General features: G+C 53.6%; 4 protein-coding genes across 4 annotated transcripts; 3 read left to right on the plus strand and 1 right to left on the minus strand.

Annotated features, from left to right (window-relative positions):
- Positions 1 to 530: 530 nt before the first annotated feature.
- Z520_06107 (uncharacterized protein) lies at positions 531 to 4,238 on the plus strand (the record flags this gene model as incomplete). The annotated part of the gene is made up of 1 exon (XM_016776609.1): positions 531 to 4,238. One exon carries the CDS (start codon positions 531 to 533, stop codon positions 4,236 to 4,238), a length of 3,708 nt encoding a protein of 1,235 aa, XP_016632151.1.
- Positions 4,239 to 4,613: 375 nt separating this feature from the next.
- On the plus strand, positions 4,614 to 5,531 carry Z520_06108 (uncharacterized protein; the record flags this gene model as incomplete). The annotated part of the gene is made up of 1 exon (XM_016776610.1): positions 4,614 to 5,531. The coding sequence occupies one exon, from the start codon at positions 4,614 to 4,616 to the stop codon at positions 5,529 to 5,531; it is 918 nt and encodes a 305-aa protein (XP_016632152.1).
- Positions 5,532 to 8,361: 2,830 nt separating this feature from the next.
- On the plus strand, positions 8,362 to 8,902 carry Z520_06109 (uncharacterized protein; the record flags this gene model as incomplete). The annotated part of the gene is made up of 2 exons (XM_016776611.1): positions 8,362 to 8,669; positions 8,725 to 8,902. The coding sequence occupies 2 exons, from the start codon at positions 8,362 to 8,364 to the stop codon at positions 8,900 to 8,902; spliced, it is 486 nt and encodes a 161-aa protein (XP_016632153.1).
- Positions 8,903 to 17,388: 8,486 nt separating this feature from the next.
- On the minus strand, positions 17,389 to 18,655 carry Z520_06110 (uncharacterized protein; the record flags this gene model as incomplete). Its single annotated transcript, XM_016776612.1, has 3 exons — positions 17,389 to 17,616; positions 17,687 to 18,250; positions 18,356 to 18,655. The coding sequence occupies 3 exons, from the start codon at positions 18,653 to 18,655 to the stop codon at positions 17,389 to 17,391; spliced, it is 1,092 nt and encodes a 363-aa protein (XP_016632154.1).
- Positions 18,656 to 21,197: the final 2,542 nt, after the last annotated feature.

Consider the following 21,197-nt stretch of genomic DNA (forward strand, 5'->3'; position numbering starts at 1 on the left):
CCAGATTGTTTCTCTAGACACGAAATGGAGATGCGGCGAGCGGATATGAGGTGCGGATACGGACGAGGACCTGGCACCAACTGGGGCGCAGGCTGGCACTGCCAAAGGACCTCGACCTGGGAGTCTGGGACCACCCAGGCAGGTGCCAGGCACGCCAGGGAGAGGCTAGCGGGCGAGTGGGCTTAAAAGCGGCGGCCCCAGGCTGAGTCCTAGGGGTTCCTCAGCCAGAGCGCGGCTCGGCGCGCTTCTTGATCACTTACTCCGTACTGCGCCTGCAGTGCTTGCTTAGGCAAAATGTCATGTCTTGCCTCGACCAGGCATCCGTGTTTCTTCTCTTCTTCCACGACGTCTTGCTCTACTTGACCTGTTGTTCTACATTATTCCCGTAAGTCCAGGACGCATCTGTGTCGACCGAGTGCTCTTCCACCCGATACACGCACGAGTGTGCACCCAAGTCGAATATCCATTAGCCAACCTTCCGAGTCCTTCTTGTCACTTGACGATACTCCTGAGGATGACAGGGGAAGAGCATGTCTCCTCCCAACACCACACACACTACCGGAGACGCAGACTCTGCTTCCGATGACGATCTCGATCTCGACGAACTAGATCCCATTGTTAACTCCTCCCGTCGTTCGAGAGCGGACGATTCCTCTGAGCCCGGTGCCCGCCGTCCAGTAAACGGCTCCACAAATATTCCGCTGCAGCGACTGCAGCGGTTTGGCAGCAGTCGCTTATGGCCGTCAACAGGCAAACGGGGCAGAGGAGATGATGGCACAGAAGATACGGAAGGGCTTTTAGGCAGCTGGCCCGGACACACACAAGGCAACGGCCATGTAAGACTGTGGTCGGAAGACCAAGTCGGTTGGAATGTCAGGCCGGAAAGATACCAGAGGGTGAATCGACAAGAGAGCATCTCTCATGGTCGGGACACCGCCTCACGCCGCTCCAGTGTCCGTCAGAGTATGCAAATCTCAGACTTCGTCAGACAAGAATTGGCAGACATGCGTGAGAATGAGCAGGAATTCAGCAGCCAGGAATCGCGCGAGGTCAGCGTCGGGCATGCTCAGAAGAAGCGGTTTCCTACCAATGTCGTATCCAACGCCAAATACACCGCATGGTCCTTCTTGCCAAGGACATTGTACAACGAATTTTCCTTCTTCCTAAACGTCTATTTCCTCCTGGTCGCCTTGTCTCAGATCATACCCTTCTTGCGGATTGGTTACATGTCTACATATATTGTGCCTCTGGCGGTGGTTCTATCAATCTCGATTGGCAAAGAAGCGGTAGACGACATCGTGCGGCGGCGCCGGGATGCAGAAGCAAACGCCGAACTATTCACTGTGTTGACCTTCTCCGATACCGCTCGGGACGGTGCAGTTGAAGTCCACAAACGGTCGCGAGATATTAAAGTTGGCGATGTTCTAAAACTTGAGAAGAACCACAGGGTGCCTGCGGATCTTGTCATCCTTCAGAGTCATCTGACGGAACTGACGCTAGATGCGACCTCTGATTCCACAACAGCTCCTTCGGCTCAGGCTGCTGGGGAGACCTTCATCAGGACGGATCAGCTGGATGGGGAGACTGACTGGAAGCTCCGGCTCCCGAGCCCGTTGAGTCAGAACCTCAGCTTAAAAGATCTACAACGTCTCAAGGTTACTGCTGGTGCTCCCGACAAGAAAGTCAATCAGTTCATAGGGACTCTGGAGCTTCAACCAAGTCTAGCACCAGCCTATGATCCCCATGTGCTCAAAGACGGCCCTGCAGAAGACGGCCCAAGCTCAAATGACCCTGACCGCACCGTGGGTAACAGACAGAACTCGGCACCCTTGACAATTGACAACACGGCTTGGGCCAATACTGTGTTGGCCTCTAGCACCGTAACTTATGGCGTGGTCATCTACACCGGCAAGCAAACTCGATCTGCGCTGTCCACATCACCATCAAGGTCCAAAACAGGTCTGTTGGAAATGGAAATCAACAACTTAACCAAAATTCTCTGCATCATGACCCTGACCCTTTCCATCATTCTTGTCGCACTCGAAGGGTTCGAGCCATCCAACAAGAAGCCATGGTACGTGGCCATCACGATCTACCTGATTCTATTTTCGACGATCATTCCAATCAGCCTCCGTGTCAATCTTGACATGGCCAAAACGGTGTATGCTTATTTCATTCACCAAGACAAAGGAATTCCAGGCACAGTTGTACGCACCAGCACTATTCCTGAAGACCTAGGTCGAATTGAGTACCTGCTGTCTGACAAAACTGGAACACTGACCCAGAATGAGATGCAACTTCGGAAGATCCATGTTGGTACGGTTGCATATGCAGGAGAGGCAATGGAAGAAGTCGCGGCCTACGTTGATCAAGCATTCGCAACTGGTGAGACTCAAGACGTACACGTCTCAGAGCTGGGCGCCACGACAAAGACTCGACGCGAAATAGGTGTCCGCGTCCGCGATTTAGTGCTCGCCCTTGCACTATGCCACAATGTCACACCTACTGCGGACGAAGTTGATGGAGAAAGAGTAGTATCCTACCAAGCATCATCGCCGGATGAGATTGCTATTGTCGAATTTACCGAGAGTGTTGGTCTACGTCTCCTTCAGCGTGACCGAGAGAGCATTGTCCTCCAAAGCGTCTCTACGAAGCAGGTGGTCATCCGGGCAGAGATCAAAGAAATCTTCCCTTTCACTTCTGACAGCAAGCGCATGGGCATCATCGTACACCTTTCCTCAGAAGTGCCCGGACTGTCTCACATAGAAGAACAATGGTTTTTCCAAAAGGGTGCAGACACGGTAATGAGCTCCATTGTGGCAGCGAATGATTGGCTGGACGAAGAAACGGCCAACATGGCCCGTGAAGGGCTTCGCACACTCGTTGTTGGCCGCAAAAAGCTGTCGCTAGAGCAGTACAGAAATTTCTCCTCCGAGTATGCGGATGCGTCATTGGCATTGCGCGAGAGAGATGCAGGAATGGCTGCTGTCGTGAAGAAGTATCTCGAGCATGACCTGGAGCTTTTGGGCGTTACTGGGGTCGAAGACCGCTTGCAAAAGGATGTCAAGCCCTCTCTTGAACTGCTCCGCAACGCTGGCGTCAAGATCTGGATGCTGACTGGTGACAAGATCGAGACGGCACGTTGCGTAGCGATTTCAGCTCGCTTGGTCGCACGAGGCCAGCATATCCATACTATGGCCAAGCTTAAAGCCAAAGCACAGGGCAAGGACGCGCTGGATGTGATGCGCAATCAGAGTGAATCATGTCTGCTCATCGACGGCGAGTCACTGGCACTCATGCTCAGCCACTTCCGTCATGAATTCATCACAATAGCCGTCCAGTTACCAGCAGTGATTGCCTGTCGCTGCTCGCCGACGCAGAAGGCTGACGTGGCGCGGTTGATTCGCAAACACACCAAGAAGCGTGTTTGCTGCATTGGGGATGGCGGCAACGACGTTAGCATGATCCAAGCCGCGGATGTGGGGATTGGGATTGTGGGCAAAGAAGGACGACAGGCCTCGCTGGCAGCCGATTTCAGCATTGAGCAGTTCTGCTACTTGACGAAATTGCTGGTCTGGCATGGCCGCAACAGCTACAAGCGGTCCGCGAAGTTGGCTCAATTCATCATCCACCGTGGGTTGATCATCAGCGTGTGTCAGACGATGTATAACATCGCTGGACACTTTGACCCCAAGGGGCTTTTCAAGGATTGGCTGATGGTCGGCTACGCCACGGTTTACACCATGGCCCCCGTTTTCTCCCTGGTACTCGACCGAGACGTGGATGAGCAAGTAGCCAACCTCTACCCCGAACTATACAAGGAACTCAAGTCAGGGAAGAGCTTGAGCTATCGAACTTTCTTTACCTGGGTCTTGGTGTCGGTATATCAGGGTATCATTATCCAAGGCCTGTCGCAGCTCCTAGTTGGGGAAGTCGACGGGCCTCGCATGCTCAGCGTCAGCTTCACCGTCCTAATCCTGAATGAGCTTATCATGGTGGCTGTATCGGTGACGACTTGGCACCCCATCATGATTGTTTGTATTGTTGGCACTGCAGCGTTCTATGCGGCGAGCGTGCCCTTCCTTGGGGACTATTACGACTTGGCATATATGGCTAGCTGGAGTTGGGCTTGGAGAGTGGCAGCCGTGGGAGCGATCAGTCTTGTGCCAGTTTGGGGTGGGAAGGTCATTAGACGGACGTGGAAACCGCCCAATTATCGTAAAGTCCAAGCTATATAGCGCAATGAGAGAGAGACCGGAATTCATTTGAAGCTATGCATGTGAACATCAAGGAGACCTTGGCCCAGAGGTCCGAGCACCAGAAATGATGTAGAACTAACTCTCTTCAATTCTCGTGAGAGCTGGTGGGAGTCCGACGAGGCTGAGCTGTGTGCTTCGGCAGAACGACGCAAGGCTCTCGGCCGAGCTCCTGAAAGTGGGGGGAGGAGAGAGGACAAGGCAGATCTTGGTGCTCGTTACGGTGGACGCTGGACGAGGCACGCGGCACCGAATCTCAACTGCTCCTCCAACATTTGTCCAACACTTGCAGGTCCTGCTCACCACTAGCCACTGTAGGGCTTGACAGCCATCCCGAAGCCTCCATCTCCTGAAATCATGGCGTCCTATCTCTCCTACTTCACCTCGAATTCGTCGACCCCACAGCCCACGTCCCAGGGCGCAGGCACTCCCGGCGCAACATCGACATGGTCGAGCACATTTTCCTCACGATTTGCGACCCTGCGTAAGGCTCTGACGACTCGAGACTCTGAAGAAGACGATCCGGACCACGAAGATTGTTCACACATTTCGAATGTCTTGCGAGCATACTACACAGAAAAGGGACGGCCCTTTCCCGAGTGGCTGCCACCTGATCCCAAAAAGCCCGTTGCTGCACCTCCTCCTCAGCCGCAGGGTTCCTACGGGCAATATGGCAATACATACGGGTCTCAGTACGGGGTCCAGCAAACACACTCGAGAGGTCCATCTGGGGGCCGCGGCGGCGGACTGTCGGATCTGTGGGATCCTGCTCCTGCCCCGGCGGCCCCTCCTGCTCAGAGTCTGCGGGCTGGTCGACCAACGCCGCACTCTTTGCGTTCGAATGATTCTGCGCGGTCGCAGTCAAGCAACAGTGGCGGAACGACGTCTGTGACACAACCCAGCCCCAGCGCCCGCCCTCTCCCAAGCCAAAGGGCTGGAAGCTACCAGACCAATCCCGCCACCAACGCTGCCGCGCTGGGATCTCGTGATCGGCTGCGCGCTCGGTTACAGGGCGGAGGGAGCGGACGAAACAGTCCATCCGGTGGTATGAGCAGTGGGGGAGGCGGCAGTCAGGCGTCTTATGGTCCTTCGGGCGGAAATTTGACTCATCAACCGCCATCTCGGAGCGGGTCTTCTCAGCCCTACATTTCAGCCTCAGAGCCTTGGTCGACGGGTGGAGAGGATCCTTATGCGTACAACTACAGTAGCGGTGGAGGTTCTTCCAACCCGTATGGTAACCAGGACTATCGCCAGCGACCCGGAGGCCCCAGGTGAAGCAGCCACCGTTCACGCGGCTTTGGTGCTAGGATGCACACCAGACAACTACCGGGGGGTGCCACTAGCATGGCGCGGAACGAGCTCCCCTGCCTCATGGAACGTGCCCAGCCCTGCGACGGCCCCCTCCCAAAGCCTCGCGATCCCACTTCCCGCAGAGGTCTGCGCAGGGCGCACCAGCTCGGCTCACGATGTAACGGCAGTCGCTGGGTTGATGGGAAGTCAGATCTCTTGCGGACCGGGCCAAGTTCGATTGACCAATTAGTCTCTCATTGGCGATGTCAAGATCGCTAATCTGATCGACTTGTGTATACGAGGTCCTGAAAGGGGGTGGAATGGGGGTGGCTAATCTGATGGTCAGCTCTTGGCCAGTGGCTAGAACTGGATTGGTGACGCCGATAGACCAGGACTACTAGGAGAAGGGGGCCAGATATAGGGCTGCAACAGGGCGGAATACCTAGTCGTAGGGCAGAAGAGTGGGATCCACGGATACCGGTACGAGTAGATGCAAATGCCCAATGCCCAATGCCCAATGCCCAATGCGGCGACGGACAGCGAGGGTTTTGGGTTGAGGATCCACTGAGTATAGGAGTTAGGTAGTTCTAGGGAGTAGACTCAGCAGCACAGCCGCACCGATGAAGAGGCTGAGGCATATTAATGATTATTATGGGACCCCAAAGCCCCAACGAGGCTAGGTTCGGCCAGATCGGTGTGTGTGTGTGTGTATGTATTATGTGCCGAGTACAGACTCGGGAGTCGACTTGTCGGTACGTAGCATTGCTGCGGGCGGGCCTTAGTAAGCTTCTGTTTGGTGCTGGTCGCCCACTGGTGGCTATCATCTTGTACGATGTCTAGTATCTTACCTGGGTAGTAGTAGTGGTAGTAGTAGTAGTAGTCATTGACATCAGAAACAGCAGTCGGCCATTATGCGGATTCGAGTGGACGATTGACGAACCAACCAGTTTCTCTCTGACTCTTTGACTCTTTGACTCTCGGGCGACCACTTTTTCTTTTCCATTTTGGACCCAAGATCGCCGGTCGTCTTTTGAAAGAGCCACAACTTGAAGCGAGACCGAGCAAGACAGAGCAAGACAATCTACCTTTAGTACCTTCGTTCTCAATCCCGCCTGTCCATCTTGCCATCCTTACCACGGGCCTTCGGGCCTTCGTACCTACCTAGTAGTGTCGCTCTTCCACCCTCCCGCGCTTAGTGACGTCCGCTTTCTTCCCTTTCTTCCTTCCTGCTCCTCTCTAGCTGTTTGGAGCTCAACTCTTTCTGTCTCTCCTTGTCTCCTCTCTCTCAGGTCTTCATCTTCACCAAAGTCAACGACCCTGTCCTCTCGACTAGTTCCATCCGCCCCCCACCCCTACGTCTTTCCGTTGTGCTCGTACCAATCCTTCCTTCGCCAATGTCCGTTCTCGTCTTCCCACCTGGCCTTCCCTTCTTCAATTCCTCCCCTCGCTCGCTCGCTCCCTGAAACGGCCCTTCGTCAGATCTCGGCGCCCGGCACGTGGTCCCAAAGCCAATGACTCTCACCCTGGTCCAGATGACGCCAAAGAGTCTCCCTACCCACTCCACCTCTCTCCCCCCCGGACACTGAACGCCTGAGGCTGAGGGTACGGAACGATGGTCTTGTCCCATCCCATCACGTTGGATCTGGGCTGGGAAGCTGTAGTAGCAGCTTCTCGGTCGGATGATGACCCTACCGTGCGTCGGTGTGTGGCGGGGAGCAGAGAGACAACTAACTCCAGCCGCACAGTGCCAGACTCCCAAGGTGGTAATCATTGCTATAGTCGTTGACCTGGTGTTGTTCAATGGAGAAGATTACCGGACTTGCTAACTGCTTTGCTCGGCACATCACGCTTCTGCCAGAAAGTCATAATACCTCTGCGGGCACTCATGTGTCAGCCTCTGTCCCTGTCTTGGTCTGTTCCATTCGTTTGAATTCAACTGCTACACTGCGCGCCGCTTCCTTCTACAGTCTCTCCTCATCATCGTCCAATGCTGCGTTCTGACTAAGTTTGCGTCCACACACACACCCGCGCACGCACGCACTTATACGCACACTCACTCACTCACTCGCATACACCCCATACATACATACCATACATACCCCCCCTTTCCCTGCTTGAGCGAGTCGTGTCGTGTTCCACCCGCCTTGGGTTATATCATCACGATTACTCAAGGGCCGCCAAAACTCTTCTACCGGGTCCAGAACACCGTGTGCTGCATTGCAGCTTGCTGTCTATGGACGATTACTCCGGAGAAGCCTCGAGGAGCGACCGGAGCACAAGTACAAATACGTCCAGGAGACCTCAACCACGTCAGCGAGGAGAATCTTCTACATCAGGACGCATTGCTTTGCCATCTCATCCTGCCGGACGAAGTTCCCAGAGTCCCTCGCTCCTGTCTCCAGGACAGCAACCGCCGACGGGTGATCCATTCTCAGAGCAGTCACCATCCCGACAAACACCATATCAATCCCCCTCTTCTCCTTTCGAAGGCGCCATGTCTCGCTCCGCAGGGCCAGGACCGACAACGGTGTCGACCAACCGACCCCAGCAGTATCAGCTTGTTTCTCCTGGCACACCAGCTGATCCTCGCTCAATGAGCCAAGTCAGTCCAGGCTTTATTTTTGTAATATTTCCTATGTGTGCGAGTTGGCGTTGTGGGCGTTCCTGAAATCTTTCCTTTTTGCCCTTATCTCTCTCTTTCTCTTTCTCTCGCTCTTTTCCTTTCTCCTCTACTCTCTTTCCAGTATATTTTGCTTGAATATCTGGTTCTTTTCGCGCACTCCTGGCTGGCCGGAATCTGAAGGCTGACAAGACAATGCAGAATAACAAGGATCAACTGATCCAGTCTCTTCGGACCCATCGAGTCAACACCATCACCGAGCTACGCCGAATCGAAAAGATCTTTGCGTTTCTGGATTCTGCCGAAGTGACCGAGCCCATGACCACGGCATGGGCTCATTACGTGAACTCGAACAACCTGCTGAATGAGCTTCGCGGCTTGACCAGGACATATCCTTTCAGTTCCGAGTGTCTCGATGAAGCAAAGGCGATGGTGGTGCGCGACCCGAGCAGTACCCGGAGCTGGAATTACTGCTGGTTAGTTCTAGTGAAGATGGAAAAGGAGTAAGCCCTCGTCCGTTCGGGATCGTTTTCGTACCGGCTGACTTGTACTACTCAGAAACCTCATCGCGAAACACGCCCGTGCTCTAGCCTCCAAGGCAAGCACCTGGGGAGGTCGCAGGCCTACCAAAGAAGAGTTCGATCGCCTGGTCAGTGCCTGTGTAGCGGAATGGACTCGAGCCCTTCGGCAAATGCTCAAGCACTGGGACAAGGCTCCAAGCACCACTGGAAATTAAGCTTGGGAGAAGTGGGCTGTCGGCATTGACCGAGAGGCAAAAAAAGGAAAGAGAAGTTCAGTTTTTCCTTTCTCGCCACCCCGTCCAAGCGCTTATACTATGCAAGCAAATGGTCTTGGTCTTGATATCTATTTTCTTCTCTTTCTTTTTTCTCATCTTTTTACTTTCAGATGGACAGGGACTACGGGACGGACTTGCAGCACGGCCTACAGGAGCGCTTAGGGATCGGAACATTTTGGGGAGAACGTCGGAATGCGGCAGAGCGGAGACAGGTTCTCGGCTGTTGTACACCACGCACAAATCTTGGTCTCACGGAACAGCTGAAATGCGCTTTGGATTTTCTTTTCTCTTTCTCTCCCTTGTTTGGGGTGCATTGCGACTGGAAGTTGAGCAATGCTTTCCATTCTTTTCATGCCAGGAGCACGATTGGGCTGTGTAGATAGGGGGTCTGCGGGCAGAGAGACATGAGGGATCTCAGGGTGTACCATCATCTGGATGAAACTGTACGATGCTCTGTACGAGATTTCTAAATGCTATTACGTTTTTGCTGGCGCAAAATGCATTCCCAACACATTGCTATTCCCGGGGGTGGACATGGCTCCCAATGATGGTCTGGCTCCGCAGTCAATACCGCAAGACTAGGACATCATGTTTCCCTCCCTTGTCTGTGATTATCAACTGTGTAGCACCCGGGAGGGAAATACGATATCCGGAAAGCGCTCGCGGGCCAAGGATCGGTGCGGCTCCGCGGGCAGTGGCATTATCCTGGAAACCCAGCCCAAAACTTTCCGTCTCGTCTAGAATTCTGGAAAGAAACCAGAAGTCGAGGGAGGGGGGTGGGAAAACCGGGCAGCTCCAGCGACCTGCGAGAAAGGGTATACGAAAAGCCGGCTCTGGCCGAGGGAAATATTACCGCTAGGGGTGAGTGTATGTACCAGGGAGGAGATTGTTATCTTCCTATTCCGGCAAGGGACCCCCTCGGCGCTTCTGGCATACGAATCAGAGGCTGCAATTCCGCCCTCGATGCCAAGGGGGCGTTGGAACCCGTTAACAGACCTATTTCCCTTTGCTTTTCACTCATTGATTTGCCCAAGTTCTAGCGAGCTAGATCGGAACCGAGGGGGGGGAAGGGGAGGAGGGGGGTTGGTTCCTCGTCTTGAGAATCGATGGCGAGCTAAAGGGCATAAACAAAATAGGATCCATGACATCACGTTAGAGGCCGAAGGTGTTTGCGGCCCTGGAGTCCCAGCATCTTTATGCCTCGACTGATTAATGATCTTTGAGTTCAAGGAGTTTGTGTGATTGAGTCAATTCGTAGCTCAAGGGGACGATGATCACGAGGCCCATGGAGCCAACAACTTGAATGCTGGGGGTGATAGTCGCTTGTTTCTCTATCTGCCTCTCTAGTTGTCTATCTGTCCACCTCCCTCTCTGCACATATCTGACAAACGGTCCCTGAGCGACACTGAATGGATCTAGGTCTTCTCCGTCGGTAAACTCTAAACCCTCTGGGGGTTTCTTTCCCCTCCCTTTCGCTCTGATGAGTGCGCAAATGCGCGGTGGTCATCACAGCAAGACCAGACAAACAAAACCAACACATGACAGGACAGGAAGCATGAAGCACGGGAAGGGAAGGGCGCGTGTGTGGCAAAAGCTGAAACCGGAGAGACGGCGCCGGAGGTGGGCTTGGGAAACGGCGGGTGAGCATTCGGTTATTGGGGTATGATACAAAGCAAACTGGCAACTCGGGTCAAGCGTCTCCCAAGACCTCAGGTCAACCTCGCTAGGGCAAACACGACACTCTACTTCTGGATGAACATTGTCATCTGTCAGGCTCTGCAGAGTCATTCATCCAAACGACCATGACATGACGATCGCCGCCGAGGGTTTGGGTTGGCCGCTTGCCCGCGTCGATCCACGGGTTGCTTCCAAAGTTGGCAACCTACCACGCTTCAACCCGCGTCGCATAGCGCTGACGGTACCTGCTTTGCAAAAGGCACCATTCAGGAAACGAAGGGGTCGGACGATGATGCATGGCCGTTTGGCAAACCACCCACACGCAGACATAGAATTCCCGGTTCGAGCTTCGGCTAGGTTCCTGGATGACGAGAGAAAAAGGCGACCCGGCACGGGGGTGCTTTTTGTCTGGGTTTGTTTTTTGGCGTCGATACGGGTTGGATGGCACGACGACCCCAAAAACATTTCACACACGAAAAGAAAGAGAAAAAGCGAGAAAAAGCCCCGGTAGGATGGGCTTCATTCATGCATGCATGCATGCCCTTGGAGAAAAACAGGCGAGTCCTTGTTCCACCCAAAGATCGACTGGGCTTGACTGGGCTTGACTGGGCTTGTCTTGGGGTTTGTTCTCACCTCACCTCACAGCGGGACGATTATATAACCAAATTCTACTGGTCAGATCCGATCTGTGAGAGCCGGATATGGTGTAGCAGAGCACGCAGCACCACCCGTATAATCAATTTCACTCTCGGTGCTTCGCAGACTGGCAGGAGATGACGTCGACCCACGGGCCAGGCAGACGAGCACTGGCACCAGCTGGTTGATATTCTTGCTGACTGACTTGACTGAATGACGGGACCGAAGCTCCTTAGTATTCCTGATGGGGGAATAGAACTTGTCTGGTTTGAACGCTCCCCCCCTTTGGTGCCATCTTTTCCGGAAGCACCCCCCAGACCTTCCAAGCCGCTGGATCGTCATACAACAAGCCAACGGGTAAGTGGTAGGCTGGGCAAAATGCGAATCGGCCAGAGAGTGCTCGGTAGTGGTGACGCTGGTGGTGCTTGGGCGGTGCTTGTGCAGGGCTTGTGCAGGAACTGGCGCTGGTGCTGATTAATGATATGCTGGTTCAGGGAACAAGGCTTGGGCCCTGATTGGCTGCAACAACCCTGACCTTTTGCCGGAAATAGCAAATGTGGCTCCACCTGCCGCCTCGGGCTTCGCAGGCTGCGCAGGCGTCGCGGGCGTCGCAGGCTTCAACACTTTGGGTGACACTTGTTCTTCTCCCTTTTTCTCCTCGTCTTCTTCCGCTTTCCCCTTTTCCTTGCTCCTGGCTCTACCAAAGGACTCGCATTACCGAACTACACCTTATACCCCACCGTCGCATGCGTTGCAGTCCTAGGTCAGAAGGTGCACTTGACTCGATTCCTCGAACCGTCAACGCTATTGTCCATTGTCATGCCGCCCATGGCTCTGCTTCTTCTAGAAGCCCCTTCCCGCCCTCGACACGACTTCCACAACTTGTCCAATCTCGTGCAAGGGGCGGGCTGAAACTTGAAAGGCACACGCATACTCACACTCACACACACACCCCCCTCCCCCCCACCCACCACACCACATCTGGACATACCTCATACACTCCCCCAGATACAATACACAGACACAGACACAGACAGACATCTGGCCCCTCTCAGCTATGGACGCCACAGGAGAAAACCCTCGGAATTGGGCCACCTGGCCCTCCCAAGAACAAACGATAATCGAGGCCATGCTTTCCAGAATCGGGAAGTGGCCCAATGTAACCTGATTCATCATACGCCCGTTACCCACAACATCGGCTCACAATACGCGGCACCGAGTAACGGGCGCAAACGTTAAACACAATGCTTACTTGGCCGGGGGAGACGTGGTACAGCCAGCCTTGTGAGTCGTGACAAGCGCCGGCTTTAAGTCTCTCGCCCCCACGTGACGACATACCCTCCATGAGCCACCACGGGTGCCACCTACTCGTATTATTTGCGAGGGGGCTAGAGCCATCTCTTCCGCTACTACTCGTATGTAGCCATGTGGCCCACCTCCGAGTCACCACTCACTACCGGTCACACACCCCAAAAGCGTGCCAAAAGTCCCATTTCAGAAGATGGGGGCCAAAACATATCGTCCTCATTTGGGTCTTGCCTAGAGCAGCTCGCACTTGCAGACCCGACCCCCTTACCATCCTCAATTCCAATCCGCCGCCTCTCATCTTCTTCAGCAAGTTCTAGCAGCCCGCATACAGGCTGACATACTATCTCCGGCTGCTCATGCTAGGCTTTTGGTATAATGTCGGTCGACCTGGGGGAATTCCGCGCTCGGATGGGGTCGTGGTGGAATCTCTCAAAGGTCACATTATGCGATTCGGGCCAATTGCGGCTGACCAAATCTCAGTGAGAACATGCTTTGCGTGATGCAATGCTCTCTTTGCTCAAAGAACCCCTTTCCCTGCAGTCATCATCACCAGGCCCAGTGAAGGAGGTGCTTTGGATTGCAGCAAATGAAGTGTGCTAAGTATTGTCGCTGTGGAGAGGGACATGTCGTCGATCTGGGTCTGATCTCTGACGAGTCCTCTTGCAGCAGTCCTGATGGGCCCTCCCCCCACTAACATCACCCCCATGAGCCTTGTCATCCTCCTGCTTCTACCTAGGTACGCACCAGAGCTCCCCAGCAGCATCCACATTTGGGGCCCTACCAGGCTTCTGTATCCCCCCTTTCACCAATCAGGGTTTGCGGCTCCACCAGACTTGAGCACGGTTACTCGAGACTGCATGGTCATCGCTTCGCCAAACTGCGCGAGTTAGATCCTTCAACCCAGTCCGCAAGGGAAGACGCACTCCCTCATAATCAAACCAAGCAGATCGGCGATGAAGCTTCCATTACAGAACGGGAGCATTCCAAGAGTGAAGGCGGGTTGCGGATCTTTGCTGGTCCGCTCTCCACAGTTTGCCATTGTGATGAGACCACGTTCTTCACAATGGCTGGGGCCCTTCGCTGCCCTTTGACTTCAATTAGGCAGTCCACTACAGACATGGACGAAGTATACTATGCACCAAAGTTAGCAACGTTCACACCGCTCGACTAGGGGAGGGCTAAGCCTGAAAGGATTACACCTCGGAAGCGAGCTTGGATACATGTTCTTGGAAACTTGCACTAACTTTCACGCGCCATCTGCAGGATCCCAGTCTCCATACCAAGGGCAACCTCGCTGGACTCGCTCCGAAGTAATCCCCTGCTTACATATGCAGCAAAACTTTTCGAGGGATTGCTGAGCTAACAGGACCCCACCTAAGCCTCGGACAGGGTTCTTCCAAAGCAGAGACGACGGCTGGCCGGTAGATTGTTTTCAGGACTCGCGCGGGCAGTCATTCCACAGACATTCCCGCGGCATTAGATCCCGATCTAGCGCTGAGAAAAGTGCCCGAGCAAAAGGCCCCTGGTCAATGCTATCGCCGTGTTTTTGTTGAATCGTGTGGCTCTTGCGTCGAGGGGTTGCAGAACCCTCTTGAAAACTCTTCATGCTGCGATCTGGGCTGGGGCTTGCCAAAACCCACATGCCTCTCTCGATGGGCAGATCTACGACAAAGCGCAAATTGAGGTGAGCAACAGCCAATAACGCCGGGATTTGTTGACTTGAATCATCAAGTGACTTTCTCCGACCACCCTACAGATCAGGACATTCGAACTAGTCCGTTGATTGTTGAGCAATTCTGATCGTGCCTTTTGCTCTGAGAACCCCAGGGACGAAAAGTCTCCCGGTCCTAAGACTGCATCCACACATCACTGCGGAGTTGAGTCTCCTCGAGGCTTTTACCCTTGCCCTTGCTGGCCCCACGAAATCCGGTACCTTGATTACGGTGCGACTGCCGAAGACCTATCACGACTGTCTGAATGCCCTGACAAATGCTCCTGGAGCGGCCCATCCGCACCTAACCTGAGACCAGCCCATGCGTGGAGGATAAAAGAGGAGTTTTAGCTTGAATTTGATTCAGCGTCCAGCTCTTCGAACAACCGCCAAGTCGCTCCTTCTTGCAGATCGAACCCCCGGTTTTGAGCAAGATTTTCAGAATCGCTTACAAGAATGCTGACTTTTTGTGCTGCCAGACATGGACCCAGAGGCTGCTCCCGGGGAGTGTGGACGATCCTGATCCGACCCGCGAGGAGTTTGAAACTCGCTCGCAGGCTGAGCTCTTCCAAGTTAGCCTACTTGGAACTTCTCCGGCAGTACCAACGTGTCAAAGCCCTTTGTCATCGAAAAGCTGACTATCAGCCAGTCGATGTATCAGGATTACTACTCTGAACGACGAATGCTCCTCACCAAGCGGACCATGATCTTTTCGACACCCCTGCTGCTCGCTTCGATGTGGTTGATCTTTTCTTGGGGAGAAATTGACGTCAACAACGTTCCCGTCGTGTTCCATCCATGGCCACGGGGATAGTCGAGGATTTCGGACAGCCCCCCTCCGAAACATCATCACGTCCATTCTTTAAGCCCATGAGCGTTGACTGCATTCCTGAGTCAAGGTCCTCCCTATTGGCGGTCTACATATCCGATCTTGGTACCTATCAAACATTTACAATTCGGTTATTTTGTATTAGGGTCTTGAAACAGGTTGGCTATCTTTGGGTGGCGATAATCGTTGTCTTCGGTCGTCAATAATCCTGAGTCAGGGCAGATGTTCGGTGATTCTCGTCGGCAGAGACGGAGCAACATTCTTTTTCGGTGGGTACAGTGCATTTCTGGCTAAAGACGACACTCGCGAGACAACCAGAGATCGTCAAACCTCGTGGGACCTCGACCTTCGTGAAAGGCGGACCCGCTGTTGGGCGCTTTTATGCAATCCATCTGCCAAAAGCGGAGTGGCACGGGATGGCTGTCCTACCGGGATACTGGTCTTCTTTCTGTCGGCAGGAAGGAGAGGATATCATGTCGTGTCCGGCGCGCTTTCGGAGATCTCTACCCCTTGATGTCTATTGGTGGTTGGCCCCGCGCAAGAGGGCCGGTACGTTTCGTATGCTTTGGTTGGCTCTCTTCGAGCAGATCAGGTGCTTGGTCGTCATCCATGTCTGGTTGATTGGCACGTTGGTCGTTGCATTTCATGTACGACTACGCAAGACAAGGACGTGGTGCCGGGCTTTCATACTTCCAGGCCGGATTTGAGTTTCTCAGTGTCCGCCACATTGGGACGATCCTTGACTTCATCGTCGACCGCCGACACGGGGAAGATCAGAGACATATGCGGTAGGTGAAACCTCCTGGTAAGGATCCTGGTAAGGAGTAGTTGACTGTTCTATCGGGGTGTCACTGTCGTCACTGGTTTGCGTGAACAAGGCCTCATCTCTGCCTTGGTTGGGTTTCCAACCCTGGAGCCTTATCATCACAGCCTGATGCAACGTAACCGGCTCACTTTATCTCCGAGGCCGAAGTCCGATGTTGGAATCTTTTCTCTCCCCTGCTCTCTTCTCTTCTGGAAGTCAAGCGACCCAAAGGGGTGGGTTAGCAGGTCGATACACAGGTGAACCGGTCGCCTTTCCACTCTTCTGCTCAACTTTCCGACGGAGAAGAGCCATTGCCATTTTTGTGTATGCGTGGAGGGTCTGCGTCTGGAACGCGCATTGGTACGAAGCGCGAACGTGCATAGGTAACGAACCAACCAAAGAGCAAGTGAGGCACGATGATTAAACAAGCAGGTCACTGACTCGATCACATGGTCCGGATTTCCGCCCCGGCCCGCAGACACTTGGATTTACAAGTATTGTGTGTGATCCTCTGTTAGTTGTCACAATATCCGGTATCCGTGGACAGCGTTGCTTGTTACATATCCTAACCCTTATGGAGTATCCATACCAAACAACTACCTAGAATGGAAACGAGGGTTCGGGCCCCGGGGGAATTAACCACGCCGACATGGACACAGGGAGGTAGAGAGATCGGTCTGTTATGGATTTTGGCATGTACCTATGGATGTAGGAGGACGTCCTCCCTTGGAATCTCAGCCTCGCCAAGCCTCGCCAATGGGAGATTTCGACCGGTCGGATGCTTAGCCTCGATCTTGTGTATGTGTGTACGTGTTATATATCAATATAGCCTGGTGAAACAAGCCATCGTGGATCATGGAATCCTCCACAGAGGCATAGCATGCTCGCTCGGTCGCTCGGTGGTACCTTGAGTTTCTGCAACCACCGGGCACCATCACCCGCATTTAGTACCAGCACCGCCCGGGAGAGGCTAGAGATTGCGCATGAGAAGTTATTGACGGAGAAAGCAGAGAAAGTAAGTCCTTTGGAGCATTGGCCATCATTTGCACGACGGATCACTCCCCACCCCTCCATTAGGCAGGAAACGAGAGCAAATCGGCGGGTTCATCAGTAACCAAGCGAGGAGGAGAGCACGAAGCGCAGCTCGGAGGAAAGTCCCCTGGTATAGCGTAGGTTGACACATTGCATACCTAGGTAGGTACCTAGGTACCTACCTACCTTAGGTTGCTGGGCCACTTTTGACCATAAAGCCCGGGGGGGAACAGCATACTACAGTAACTCCAGGGCGGTCTGGGATCTCCATGTGGAATCCAGACGCGCGGGCCGGTAGAAGAAAAAAAAAAGGCTTGGAGGGTTGTGTCAAAAGTTGTTAAGCACATATATAGAGAGTAGAAAAAGTGTCTGAATATGTGTAATTTGTCATTTTCATTAGGCATTTTGGTATGCAGGTGCGGTTTTCTCTATACTCTAGGACCGGCAAGTCTGCTGGCCACGGTCTTGACGGCGGCCTCTTCACGGCTGAGGATCCACATGAACAGCATCTGGATCACGAACGCGTACAGCGCCAGGAAATACGTGCGGCGGTTCTTTTGGGCGCGTGCCGCCGTGTACGAGCTCCCGCCTCGGCCCATGGCCGTCGGGTCGCTCGAAGAGGCGTCCGGGAGGAGGACGTATTTTAACGACCTTAGCTTTAAACACCTGTCAGATTGTGCAAATGGTGGGGGATCGATCCAGGGTAGAAGAAGGGGGTGTACATACCAGAAAGAATGCATTCGCGTACCAGGTGTACAGGAACAAGGTCCAGCCCACCCAGTTGTTCGTCCCGCTCCCGCCGGTTAGGAGCTCGCTGAAGAAGAGTGTCACTATCACCCCGACGAATTTGTAGCCGGAATAGGCCACCAGGTCCAAAAGTTGAGAGTCGTTGCTGATGCTCAGCATGTACATGGCGATCTTCAGGACGATGATTTCGAAGATGATGACGAAAATCGCCGTGCTGGTGATGCTGCCCAGCAGTTCCGGGTGGAATGACCCCCGGATCCCGGCCAGCACGGTCGACAGGAGGATGTAGGTGATCAGCGCCATTATCGGTATGTACATGTCGGGCGAATTGAGGTCGTCGCGGGGCGGGAGGTAGTTGAAGGAATAGGATTGTTGGGTCATTGTGCCGTCGGCGGCGGTCGAGGAGGTGGTCATGCGAGCTTGTTGCCGCGTCCAGGGCTTGTGCCGCCAGGGAAATAGGACGAGTAGCAGTTTCCGTACCACGTACGAGTTTGAGACGTTGAAGTAGTGTTTCAGTGCCGAGACGGAAATGTAGCGGTTCAACTGGGCAGAGGAAAATGTTAGCGTGTGTCAATTCCACCTGGAATACTCCACGAGCGCCAGACTGTAGCCACAGTAATGTGTCCTGACACTGAGGTGCCCACGTACATTCTGTTCCATATACTCTTGTCCAGCCTTCATCGCATGCTGCCCTACTTGAAACCCCATCTGGGCTGTCGGGTCGCTCATGAAGCCGAAGTTGGGACCGAAGCCTCCCCCTGCACCACCACCTCCCCCTGCAGGCGGCGACTGATAAGGATTCCCATAGCTATTCACCTGGGGCTGTGACGAGTTCTGTGAAGCAGGAGGCGGAGGGGATCGCATCATTGGGACTTGTGAGATGTGCTGAGGGCGAGGGTGGAATAATTCAGGGGATTTTTGAGGCGGAGAGAAGGGTTGGCGCTGCATCCTGGCCGAGGAAGGGGGGTGAGATATCTTGTGATGCGTGACTGATGGTGTTTCGAGTCTTGATACGTCTGAATAGTGTAGTGAATGGAGTGACAGGCTGTCATAAACAAATCTGAAGTGTGTTGCGGTGCGCACTCTTCTGGAAATCTGTCCCCGATACAAATTCCCGCCACTTTAACGAATCTTCTCCGCACCCGAGGTTTTTGGTGGTCGAATATCTCCCGCCGCTATTTGGGCCTATACTGCGAGGCCGCATCGAGTTTCTGTCATTCTCTATTCAGCCACAACGCTCCCCGGCCCTTAGGAGCACAACTGTCCCCTCGAATGCAAGACCATACTAGACCCTGCACTTTGACCTAATATCATACTTCAAGGTTTGATCGGGTCAGGACGATGGCGGCACGTTCTGTTAGCGGAGATGCACAACCACTCGCTACGAACCGATCGAATGCCAAATCAAGCCGTTCTCGCCAATCTCTGCCCTCCCCAATGCAATCCGCTATCATGACTTACCAAAAGACCAGGTCCATCAGTGCAGCGGTGCTCTCTTGCACATTCTAAAAGTGCCATACATCTGCGACGTCCGCAAATCGAAACGGGCCTCTCGACGAGAATTGAGTTGGAGATATTGGAAACCGCGTATGGGCCTGACCCCGAAGCATCTAGGACTATTCCTTCGGTGGCCTCCTCGTAGACTGCTAGGACTCATTTTCTCAGTACGCACCATAGCCTTGGAGACGGTAAGTCCTATTCAAAATACAAGGAAGATGGGTGTCAGTCACATTTACCTCACCGGGCGGCACTACAACACGTCCTGCGCACTTATTTGTCCCGGTTGGCTTTCGTCTAAAACAGTCGAGATGTTAAGCACCGATATATGTGCCACCCTCGCAGCGGAAACGCTTCAGTACTGCAACATTTGTCGAAGACTTCTGCCTCTCCTGCACTCGACTGAGAAGTATGATCGGGCGGCTACGAGAAAAGAAAAACAACCCAAGCACGACTTACCATGTGGGAATATTTGATGTCTGTCCGAACTCTCCACAAACAGACGCTCCTGCTGAGAACTTAGCTTGCCGCTGTTACACACTCGCCGTACCAAGCAGCGGGCAATCTCGTAGCTTTGAAACAGCGAGAACGTATCTGGATACCATCAAGATATCTGCACATGCTGGCTGGGTGACCAGGAACTCTATCTCTGCTGAAAGCCCGAAGCGCCTCTTGCCCAAAGTCGTTCGACTCAGTTTGGACAATCCGCCTCTAGACTTATCAGCGGACAAAGTTCATTTGACGAATTGACTTTCATGGATGGTTTACAGAGCCAAACGTGCCAACTTTGTTCCAGGCAGAAAAGGCTCTACCGGTCTCTTGGCCCCTCCGAAGCCCGACACGTGGAGCTGTCATTGTAAGAAGGTATCTATTTGGAACGTTAGCTAGCTGGGGTACAACTTACAGATGCAGCGTGCTTAAGGCAGAGGCAACAAAGTTAGCCCAGCCCAAGAAGGCGAAATGGTAGATGGAAAAGGGACCTTCAAGCGAGGTATCTCGCAGACACAAAGCAGTATTCTCGAGGATTACAGATCACTCCACGATACTTGATCTGGACCCCGCCAATATTCTCAGTTCATGTTGGGAGACGGGTTCTTCCCAAAGTTCCAAGGCTGCGCTCAATTACATGCTGGAGGTTTGCCCTGTGCAGGATCAGGCGAGACCCTCCCGAACCTTTCGCTTCTCCAGGCCTAGCCAGACGCTAACGGATGATCTGCAGGGCTTAAGACGACGCGGCTAGGTACCAGCATATGGGGTCGGAACCTTGCAGCCCCTGAATAAGGGGGTCCCAACTCAAAGGATGTTGCTCGCAAGATGGCGAGGAGCGATATCCCTTCAGCCTGCGGAGAATTTGGCCAGATATTCTAAGATCAACTCCGCTGCATTGGATCCAACATCGTCCTCGCCGTGCCAATCATAACTACTCGTAATTCGCACTCGACGGAACCCCTACCATCAACCGCCTCTTCACGCGAAGCGTGTTGAAAAGCGAGGCCGAGGCCCCTAAAATTGTTCGGCGTGGTCCCGCGCCACCGTGGTTTCGACTTCGCTCTTCACCCGCGCTGCCTGTCAATCTTGCCCTTTATGAAACCTTCTTTCTCGTATCCGGCGCCTGCAATTTGAAGGCCGCGTTGAGCAAGATGAGTCAAGATGGAAAAGTTCAGGGAAACCCGGGCCCAGACATGGGGTTTCAAGCCATCTTGGGTCCATGCCACACCATCTCCTGTCAGTATCCTTGCATCCACGCTCTTCTCGCTAAATAATCTTCGGCTCGTGCATCTCACGAGGCTGGCAGCGGATATGAGAGATTTGCAGACGGCTTGTACCCCTCTCGGCGAAGGATGTGGCCAACGAGCGCCTCTTGCCTTTGCACGCCTAAACACGTTTCCAGGTTCACCAAGAGACCAGAACATTTCTGGCTTGACTTGTGATTAAGGAGAGCATATTGACCACGCAAGAATCTGCCCTAGCAAGCATCGAGGATGGCTCAAGG

Source organism: Fonsecaea multimorphosa (genome assembly GCF_000836435.1).
Source record: "Fonsecaea multimorphosa CBS 102226 unplaced genomic scaffold supercont1.11, whole genome shotgun sequence".
Lineage (NCBI taxonomy): Eukaryota > Fungi > Ascomycota > Eurotiomycetes > Chaetothyriales > Herpotrichiellaceae > Fonsecaea > Fonsecaea multimorphosa.